The 10,839-nt window shown below is 43.5% G+C and overlaps 1 protein-coding gene across 1 annotated transcript; it reads right to left on the reverse strand.

Moving 5' to 3' along the window:
- Nucleotides 1-398: 398 nt before the first annotated feature.
- Nucleotides 399-10,839, reverse strand: IL37 (interleukin 37). The gene is made up of 6 exons (XM_041756768.1): nucleotides 10,795-10,839; nucleotides 9,014-9,142; nucleotides 4,073-4,135; nucleotides 2,223-2,342; nucleotides 1,681-1,823; nucleotides 399-1,443 (listed from the first exon to the last, which is right to left on the reverse strand). The coding sequence occupies exons 2-6, from the start codon at nucleotides 9,090-9,092 to the stop codon at nucleotides 1,204-1,206; spliced, it is 645 nt and encodes a 214-aa protein (XP_041612702.1). The 5' UTR covers nucleotides 9,093-9,142; nucleotides 10,795-10,839; the 3' UTR covers nucleotides 399-1,203.

Here is a 10,839-nt window from a genome sequence, read left to right on the forward strand (position 1 = left end):
AAATGCAGCCCTGCCTACATCTTGATTTTAGTCCAATGAGACCCACTTCAGACTGATCTTCTAAAAGATAAGATAATAAATTGCATTGTTTTAAACCACTGAGTTTATGGTAATTTGTTATGGTAGCAATAAGAAACTAAAATGCTCAATATCCTTCTAGTAAGCTCCTTGTTGTTTTATTTTTTTAAAGATTTTATTTATTGATTGATGAGAGAGAGAGAGAGAGAGAGAGAGAGAGAGAGAGAGAGAGAGAGAGAGAGAGAGAGAGAGCCTGTGTTATATTGCACAGAGAGAGGCAGAGACACAAGCAGGCTCCATGCAGGGAGCCTGACGTGGGACTCAATCCCAGGTCTCCAGGATCAGGCCCTGGGCTGAAGGCGGCACTAAACCGCTGAGCCACCTGGGCTGCCCTCCTTGTTGTTTTAGTATACTTTTTGCTTAAGTATGCCTAAATCAATTATTGTTGCTTGTTACCAGTAGACAAGTAAGTCCCAAGCCTCCACCTTTCTCTCTCAATCCCATATCCTGCTTCCACACCCCAGATTTCTATTTGCTCAGTCAACCTGCTGATCACTCTTTGCTAGAATCTGAGCCCAATTTAGCAATGGGAATTTGCCCTTGTTGATAGATTTCCCACATGCCAACTGGCTGCTCATCTGGTCTCCTCACTGTCCCTTGACCCAGATTCCTTATCTCTGTGCTTCTCCCACGTTTTAAGTCACCCTGCTCCTTGTCTGGGACCCACCTCAACCTTTTCCACTTACCACTTTGCTAGATGGTGACTCGCTAGTGTTTTTCTTCTTGTCATACTGGGTTCTAGACACAGACAACTACTTCTGTGAACTTCCTCCAGTGCCTGTTAAACCCCAGTAGGAATGGCTAATTCTAGAGCATAGCATCAGCTAACTGCTACTTTCTGCAGCAAGTTCAGACTCTGTCTGGGCAAATCATGCAATATAACACAGGCTCTAAGTGACTGATTTTTCAGGGTAAGCCATAAATAGGCAGAGGCTGGGATCATTCCAACCAGAATTTTATTTCATCTAAAACTCTTTAATTAATCCTTCTTTCTATGACCTAAAGACACAAATTCTCAAAGTACTGATGAGAGATGAAAGAGGTTAGCAAGTATATTCTGTATCCTTTTATAATTGGTCTGAGTTAGAAAGGAAAGCACAAGAAGGCATTTGATGGGGCAATTTCCTACCCGCTAACTTCACTGGGACTTGTTTCAGCTCTGTGAAATGAAAACTCAGTGTGTTTCCTTTTTCCAAGAACATTTGTCACTCCAACAGGTTCACCAGAATTGCAGGAGGTACAAATAAACCATCCAGGATGGGCAGCTGACTCCAATCTGTTCTGGGAGCCCACCTTAGTCCTATAAAAGATGAAGGGCTGACGTGCTGATTCCTTCTGGGCAGCCAGGTTGGTAAGTTTCTTCTTCTACAAGGTAAAAGATTAGACAGTACAATCTCTGAGAGGGAGAAAACCAAGCATGTGTGCTCTTGGAGCACAGAATCAAATAGTAGGGCAGGAAACTCCTACCCAATGCTTCCAGAAAAGTGAATGTCCCTGTTATATTGACCAAGATAAGAATTTGTAGAAAGTGAGAGGCATTAGGATCTTGGCCCTTCACTTTGGGGTGGCTGAGGGTAAATGAAATTGGGCTAGAATGCTCACCTTCAGCTGAAGAGATGGTTGGCTTTGTCTTTTGTCCTTCTCACAGCAGAGACAAAGCTCTCCTTTACAGACTGCCAAAAGAATTGGACTTCCTTTCTCCTTAGAGGCTGAGCTCAGGGAGGAGGCTAATACAAAGAACATCTCTGGAAAAAGACAATCAGAAACATGATTGATGTCTCTTCCCTGTCGGTCCCCAGAGCAGGGAAGAGACCCTTCTATCTTCTGGAGTTTCAGGCATGATGTGTAATCCCTCTCCCATGACTCTATGGTGAAAGTCCCCCTCCACTAGTCCAAGCCTCCTCTTCTTCCATTGTCTGGCTCCTTCCTTCTTTCATCCCTTCCATAAAGGCTTCCCTCAGATTTGTTCATTGTTACAAACTCTCCATCCAAATCCTAATGGTCCCTGGGGTTCCTCTGCTGTGCTGCCCACTTATCTACCACCTGCAGGAGCTGGAGGTGTCCCACAGGCTGAGGTGAGCCCCTTACAGGAAGGTCTTAACCTGGCTGTTAGGACAGAAAACACAACCAAGACAGACAGTCACCTGGGCGTATGTAGGTTTTAAATGGAACTGCTCTGAGGGTGTCGGAGTCCAGGACCAATACTTTGTGATCTTGGTCATGAATGCTGAATTTCTCTGGGTATAAGGCTTTCACTTTTGGACCTAGATCAATATAATCAGATATCAACAATTCATACTGAGAATAGAAAACTCAGTCCTTTCTAGTTCACATGCAAGTGTCCCAGCCTCAACTCTCCACCTGCCTGTGGCCTCAAACATCACAGCCCACTGAAGATTTCCCCTGCCCCCAGGCTTTCTACCTCGCTCTGGACAAGCAATTCAGCATGCATGCAAACACATGGGTTATCCATTTTCACAGATGGATCCTATCCAATCTCTGTCACTTACTGCCTTGGGACCTAGGAAAAGTTACTAAATCTCTCCAAACCCCAATGTCTTCACCCGTGAAACAGGTGTAGCAATAGCACCTACCTGGTATGGGTGTTGGGAAGATTAACATGCTTACTCAAATAAGTAATACTTAGCCAGGTGTCTGAACCATATAAAGGTCTCAGTACATGTTAATCTTTATTCTTCCCAACCCTACTTTTTTCAGCCTCTCACTAGGGGCATCATCAGCAATGCCTGAGATGGAACAAATCCTTGCACTGGAGGGCCAGGTGGAAGAGTGGGGGGTGAGAAATTAGACAGAAAGTACCTTAGGAGCTAAGAACCATACACTGAAAGCCATCTGAAGGGTGACATTTTATGGCCATGGATGCCTGTACCCCACAGCTTTAAGATGCTGATTGTTTAGGGAGACACCGAGACATGCTCTGTAAGTTGCATTTCCAGCACTAGCATTGGGCTGTTTGCCTCTTAAATATTTCCAAAACCTGTCATTCTGTTACTTCTGTTTCCCTCCTATCACACACTGACTTGAGCCTCCCATCATCACGAACTGAGGTTTGCACAGTATCCTCTTAGTTGGTGTTCTCTCACATCATTCCTGACGCCATATGCTTTCTTCAGAGTTCCTTCTCAAGGCACAGAAGAGATATAAGTGGTTTTAACATATTTTTCTCTAGGGAGTCCATTCTCAAACAACAGCAGGAGCGACAGCAGCAATGGTAGCAGCAATAGTGCTTGATGCAACCTCCCTCACAGAGTCATGGGAGCTTGCCGTGTACCTGTGTGCACTCACTGCCAGTTTACCAGGGAGGAAGCTCACCTGCGGGGAACCTGGGACTCAGGCTGAGGTCTCCTGACTCTGCCTGTGCAGAGGGTGGTGGCGGGGAGCCTTAAACTTGGGCAGACAGATGTTACAATACTTTTAAATTCCAGCATCTGTCACTTACTACCTGTGTCACCTGGGGCAGGTACCCTCCCTCGCTTCCTCAGTTTTTGTACCTGAAAAGTGGTAATGTTAACAATTTCATCTGTGGTTACTGTGAGGTTACACTAGAGGTTCATACTATAGCCTGTGAGAAGGGTCTAGCCCAGAGCCCAGTGGCAATGGCAGTAAGTGACATCGGTTTCATGGTCGCCCCCTGCTGGCCAAGTTTCTGTTTTTCATAAGTTCTCTGAGGTCAGCGTTGCCCACTCCATGGCAATAGTCAGAAAGATCTTGAAGGTTCCTTTTCTTCTCCTGTGCCACTCAGCAAATATGTGTTACCTGCACCTCTCTGTAAAGACAGAGATCCACCCAGGGCTCTTCTTTCTTATTGACCCTCCTGAGATTCACTTCTGTAAAGGAAAAGCCTCAGCCTCATCCCAGCACCCTTAGGTGTCCCCAGTCTCTGATCCTCCTCCTCCCCTAAGCAAACCCCACCCCCAACCCCACTCCCTTCCTCATCCCTTGCCACCCTCATCTGTTCACCCAGGGGCCTTACATGAGTGGGCAGAGCTTATGGAAGTGAGGCTTGGGCCTGGCTCCAGGGGACTTCTGGCCAAGTCTGGAATCAGAGACAATGAGGTTAGCACATGCAGTTGGGATGTTCTAAGGATTTAACATTAGAGGTCATTGAATGCTTTACTTTTTTTTAAGATTTTATTTATTTATTCATGATAGACAGAGAGAGAGAGAGAGAGAGAGAGAGAGAGAGGCAGAGACACAGGCAGAGGGAGAAGCAGGCTCCATGCAGGGAGCCCAACATGGGACTCGACCCCAGGTCTCCAGGATCGCGCCCCGGGCCAAAGGCAGGCGCTAAACCGCTGAGCCACCCAGGGATCCCCTTTACTTCTTTTTGTGTGTGTTTTGTGAACACTAAAGCAGAGAGACAATAATAATATTAAAAATAGTTATCATGGTTGGGGCATCTGGATGGCTTATTTGGTTGAGTGTCCTACTCTTGGTTTTGGCGATCTCAGGATCATGAGATCAAGCCCTGCGCTAGGCCCTGTGCTTAGCATGGAGTCTGCTTAAGGTTCTCTCCATCTCCTTCTGCCCCACCCCTTCTGTTCCCCTGCTTGTGTTTGTGCCCATGTGCTCTCTCTTGCTCTCTCTTGCTCTCTCTCTCTCTCTCTCTCTCTCAAGAAAAAAAAATTTCAAAAAAAAAAAAAAAAAAATTTCCATGGCCAAAAATGGTGGAAATGGAGATGAAATAGAACTAACTCAGTTTCTGAATGTGGAAATTGCTAGAGTCCTGACTTATTAAAAATCTATGTATTCACAAAAACAAACACATAGATCAATGGGACAGAATAGAAAACCAAGAAATGGCTGCATGGGTATATGATCAACTAATCTTTGACAAAGCAGGAAAAAATATCCAATGGAAAAGACAATCTCTTCAACAAATGGAGGTGGGAAAACTGGACAGCAACAGGCAGAAGAATGAAACTGGACCACTTTCTTATACTATACACAAAAATAGATTCAAAATGGATGAAAGACTTAAATGTGAGAGAGGAAACCATCAAAATCCTAGAGGAGAATATAGGCAGCAACCTCTTTGACCTCAGCCATAGCAACTTCTTACTAACATGTCACCAGAGGCAAGGGAAACAAAAGCAAAAATGAACCATTAGCACTTTATCAAGACAAAAAGCTTCTGCACAGCAAAGGAAGCCATCAACAAAACTAAAAGGCAGCCTATAGAATGGGAGAAGATATCTGCAAACAAAATATCAGATAAAGGGTTAGTATCCAAAATCTACAAAGAACTTACCAAACTCAACACCCAAAAAATAAATAATCCAGCTAAAAAGTGGGCAGAAGACATGAATAGATGGCTAACAGAAACATGAAAATATGCTCAACATCACTCACCACAAGGGTAATACAAATTAAAACCACGATGAAATACTACCTCATGCCTGTCAGAATGACTAAAATAAACAACACAAGAAACAACAGATGCTGGCAAGGAGGTAGAGAAAGGGGAACCCTTTTGCACTGTTCGTAAGTAATGCAAACTGGTACAGCCACTCTGGAAAACAGTATAGAGTTTCCTCAAAAAGCTAAAAATAGAACTACCCTATGATCCAGCAATTGCATTACTAAGTATTTATCCAAAGGATACAAAAATACTGGTTCAAATGGGCACATGCACCCTGATGTCTATACCAGCATTACCAACAATAGCCAAATTTTGGAAAGAGCCCAAATGTCCATCAACTAATGAATGGATAAAGAAGATGTGGTATACATACACAATGAAATATTACTCAGCCATCAAAAAGAATGAAATCTTGTCATTTGCAATGATATGGATAAAACTAGAGTGTATTATGCTAAGTGAAATAAGTCATTCAGAGAAAGGAGAATACCATATGATTTCACTCATATGTGGAATTTAAGAAACAAAACAGATGAACATAGGGGAGGGAAGCTGGTGGGGGGAAGAGAGAGGGAAACAAACTGTAGGAGACTCTGAACTATAGAAAAGAAACTGAGGGTTGATGAAGGGAGGTAAGTGGGGGAGGGGCTAGATGGGTGATGGGCATTAAGGAGGCCACTTGCTGTGATGAGCACTGGGTGTTATATGTAAGTGATGAATCACTAAATTCTATACTTGAAACCAATTTTACTATATATGTTAACTAGAATTTAAATAAAAACTTCAATAAATGGTGTTGGGAAAATTGGACAGCCACATGCAGAAGAATGAAACTAGACCACTCTCTTGCACCATACACAAAGATAAACTCAAAATGGATGAAAGATCTAAATGTGAGACAAGATTCCATCAAAATCCTAGAGGAGAACACAGGCAACACCCTTTTTGAACTTGGCCACAGCAACTTCTTGCAAGATACATACAAGAAGGCAAGAGAAACAAAAGCAAAAATGAATTATTGGGACTTCATCAAGATAAGAACCTTTTGCACAGCAAAAGAAACAGTCAACAAAACTAAAAGACAACCTACAGAATGGGAGAAGATATTTGCAAATGACATATCAGATAAAGGCCTAGTATCCAAGATTTATAAAGAACTTATTAAACTCAACAGCAAAGAAACAAATGATCAAATCATGAAATGGGCAAAAGACATGAACAGAAATTTCACCAAAGAAGACATACACATGGCCAACAAGCACATGAGAAAATGCTCCACATCACTGGCCTTCAGGGAAATACAAATCAAAACCACAAAGAGATACCACCTCACACCAGTGAGAATGGGGAAAATTAACAAGGCAGGAAACAACAAATGTTGGAGAGGATGTGGAGAAAGGGGAACCCTCTTGCACCGTTGGTGGGAATGTGAACTGGTGCAGCCACTCTGGAAAACTGTGTGGAGGTTCCTCAAAGAGTTAAAAATAGATCTGCCCTGCGAGCCAGCAATTGCACTGCTGGGGATTTACCCTAAAGATACAGATGCGGTGAAATGCTGGGACACCTGCACCCCGATGTTTGTAGCAACAATGTCTGCAATAGCCAAACTGTGGAAGGAGCCTCGGTGTCCATCGAAAGATGAATGGATAAAGAAGATGTGGTCTATGTATACAATGGAATATTACTCAGCCATTAGAAAGGACAAATACTCACCATTTGCTTCGATGTGGATAGAAGTGGCAGGTATTATGCTAAGTGAAATAAGTCAATCGGAGAAGGACAAACATTATATGGTCTCATTCATTTGGGGAATATAAAAATAGTGAAAGGGAATAAAGGGGAAAGGAGAGAAAATGAGGGGGAAATATCAGAAAGGGAGACAGAAAATGAGAGACTCCTAACTCTGGGAAACGAACAAGGTGGAAAGGGAGGTGGGTGGGGGGTGTTGGTGACTGGGTGATGGACACTGAAGGGGGCACTTGATGGGATGAGCACTGGGTATTATGCTATATGTTGGCAAATTGAACTCCAATAAAAAATTTTTAATTAAAATTTTAAAAAATAAAAATTAAAAATAAATAAAAACTTGAAATTTAAAAAAACCTAAATTATATGTGTTGCAATAATTCAGAGGATTTAGTATACATTGTCTACATTACTCTGAGAATAATCTGGAGGATACTACCTGATAAAACATTAAGTTTGAGAAATGCCCGAATGAAATCTCTGGCCATTATCCAAACAACCCTTGCACATTAAGAGCACATAGTACCGGGCAGCTGGGGTGACTCAGTGGTTTAGCACCGCTTTTGGCCCAGGGCATGATCCTGGAGACTTGCAATGGAGTCCCACATCGGGCTCCCTGCATGAAGCCTGCTTCTTCCTCTGCCTGTGTCTCCTCCTCTCTCTCTGTCTCTCTGTCTCTCGTGAATAAATAAATAAAATCTTTAAAAAAAAAAAAAAAAAGCACATAGCACCAAGGGAAGAAAAAAACCCAAATCCTGTGCTCTAGTATAAAGATTCTATAGTCTTGGCCTTCCTAACTACCTGACTGTCTAAAGCAACTCTTCTTCTCACCACTCTGAGCATTGTTTTCCCTGTCTGTCCCTCCAGCTCTGACAGTATGTGCTTCCAGGAAGTAGGAGGACTGCACATTGGTGGGAAAGGATGGGGGAAGGTGGAGCTGTCCCAGGCCTGTTTCAGACAGAAATCCTCAGGATTCTGTTGGGAGCCAGAATAAGGTTCTTCCCCTTCCACACATGTCACCAACAAACAGAGGCAGAATTGGGACATGGCCTCAATGTCACCATTTGGAGTTCTCCAGAGTTGGGAAATTACAGTATCTGGTGCTTGTGCCTTCCTGGTGCATACTTCTGCTGCCTAAGGAACAGAATGTGCTTTACGGCCACCACGTGGCCCATATTCCAGGATTAGGGCTGGTTCCAAACCTCTCTGTTGGCAGATCCACATTTGTTACACAAATGTCCTATTTTTAATTTGGGAACTCTGATTGCCATGTGTGAGTTGAAGGCTCAGGGGCTGGGCCTCTGTCAAGTTACAGGCCTCTCCCTTCACACTCCATGCATTAGTCATTTAGGTTAAAAGCCTCCTCTTTTCATCCCCCTTGAGCCAATGCTCAAGTGCCTTCCTCCCTGGGGCACTCAGAAGTCCTGAGCCAGGGTCATTTCCCACCCCAGACTCAGACAATCCCTCCCACCACTTGGCTTTCTCCTCTGCCTGAGCAGGCTGGGAGGAAAAAGGATGCATTTCAAGGATTCAGAGCCATCCAGTTGGTGAATCAAGACTTCAAAGTTCTAGATCTTTGGATCAAGGTGATCTGTGTATCTAACCACCCTATGTACCTGCGCACCAGTGGCAAAGCTTCATTTCCCTTCAAGGATTTCTCTTGTCAAATTCATTTACCAGGGAAATTCTCAAAGGTCACTTACCATGCAAGGTCTACAGGGAAGAACAAGTCTGTGCACAGACCTCACAAGGTATTACTTTAGGAGTTATTTTTTGGCTCTTTATGGATATTTGCAAGAATCTTACCTTCGGAGCAGCCATGGGGCTCATCTCTTTCCCAGTCTTCAGATTCCATCTTCACTCCTGAGTCCTCCAAAAATGACATTTTTAACGTGATGAAATGACTCAACAGGAGCCTGGGATGAAGGGCAGGACCTGAGTAGACAGGAAGGAGAAGAGTCTACTGATCTCTGACCCCAGGAAGCCTTGCTGGACTCCCCTAGTGCTGAATGGGTCATCAGCCTTGCTCTCTGCTTAGAAATGTTTTGTGGAGCTGGACCATGCCTCTTCTATCACTCCTTTGGTTTTTGCCCCTCCAAAGCAATGTTTTGCAAACTGTAGGTCACAATATCATTTTTACAAATCTTGACACTTTATAAAAATGAAATAGGAATTTCAAAGTGTATTGTGCCAGTCCTAGGGTTGGCAAACTACAGCCCACAGGCCAAATATGTCTCACTGCCTGTTTTTTTTTAAATAAAGTTTTATTGGAACATAGCTATGTCCTTTTTTACATATTGTCTGTGGCTGCTTTCTAGCTTCAACAGCAGAATGAGTATTTGAAATGGAGATCTTCTGGTGAGCAAAGCCTAAAATGCTGACTATTCCAATCTTCACAGAAAAAGTTTGCTGACCCTCTGCTGTAGTCTATTCTTTGCAGAGAAAGGCAGTTTCTTTGCAGCCTCTCTTCATGGAAAACTGAGCCTCCAAGTTCGTAGGAGGCTCAACTCCTAACAACACAAGATTTCTTCCCTGGAGGGGATGAGTGTGGCTTGGAGGAGAGAGATTTCTAAACACTCCTCAGTTCATGAAGAACTTTCCCCAATGTTAGTTCAGGACAACACAGTGAGGGAAGTGAGGCAAAAATTAGTATTTCCATTTTACAGATGACCTGAAGGTAAGTGAATTCTCAGAGGTCACAAAACTCTTAAGTTTGCAGAGATGGACAGTTTATGTGGAAACCCAATCCTTTGAGAAGGACTCAGGAGTGAGACAAAGGGAACTAACTAGTTTTGCAAAAATTAAAAATAGCAAGGAAGAGCTCTAGGGCTTGGCATCAAAGGCAGGGAAGGAGAGGGGTGGATGATCACTCAATGGTTCAAGGAGGGTGAGACACCTGATAGATCTTTAAGGGCATGGACAGCCACTATTTGAGTTTCAGTTGTTACTTGGCTGCATCCCCTAAATCTAGAAGGCAGAGAATTTGGCAGCCACATGATCAGAAAAAGACATATCTAGCAGAAATATAGCTTCTCAAATACATGAAGGCAGTGGTGAGGACAGAATGATGCCCACAGGCTGGAGCACATAGGATATCTCCATGAGCCACTATGGAATTTGCCATAAAAAAATAAATGCAGGTGGCTTCCACAAAGCTCCCTAGAGAAGCAGTACACTCAGCCATCTGAGATAGCTCTTTTTTCACCTAAGAAAACTCAAAATGTAGAGGGTTCCAAAATATTTTTTCTGAAGACCAGTACTTTCTAGATTCTAAAATCAGTCTTGCCTAGAATCTGAAATCAGAGAAGGCTAGCATTATCAGGGTTTCCAGGTTTCCTAAGCTCTCCAGTGTCTACCCGGCTCTTCGGCAATGCTCTGCTTATTGGCAGAAGCCCTCCAAGAAGACATCAGGCTGCTCTTGGGGCTGAGAGCAAGGTGTTCTGGCCAGGTATCAGAGATAATATTTAGAAATTCAGGAAATTCATAGAAGGTCATGCTTCAGGGAAAAAAGGTAGGCAGGGCCAGATGCCGTTCTGCTTCCCCATTCATGTCAGTTGGCCTCTTAAGCTGGAGTCAGTACCACTTACCTGAGCCAAGGATCCCCAAGTTCTGGTTCCTGGAGTTCAGCTTGT

Source organism: Vulpes lagopus, chromosome 5, assembly GCF_018345385.1.
Source record: "Vulpes lagopus strain Blue_001 chromosome 5, ASM1834538v1, whole genome shotgun sequence".
In the NCBI taxonomy this organism is placed as follows: domain Eukaryota; kingdom Metazoa; phylum Chordata; class Mammalia; order Carnivora; family Canidae; genus Vulpes; species Vulpes lagopus.

Bases quoted from the DNA above. Each gene is read 5' to 3' on its own strand.
- IL37 (XM_041756768.1), bottom strand. From the start codon at position 9,092: ATGTCATTTTTGGAGGACTCAGGAGTGAAGATGGAATCTGAAGACTGG. The intron at 2,343-4,072 runs GTAAGGCCCCTG...ATATTGATCTAG, and splicing joins CATAAGCTCTGCCCACTCAT to GTCCAAAAGTGAAAGCCTTA. The intron at 1,444-1,680 runs GTGAGCATTCTA...TTTACCTTGTAG, and splicing joins AACCATCTCTTCAGCTGAAG to AAGAAGAAACTTACCAACCT.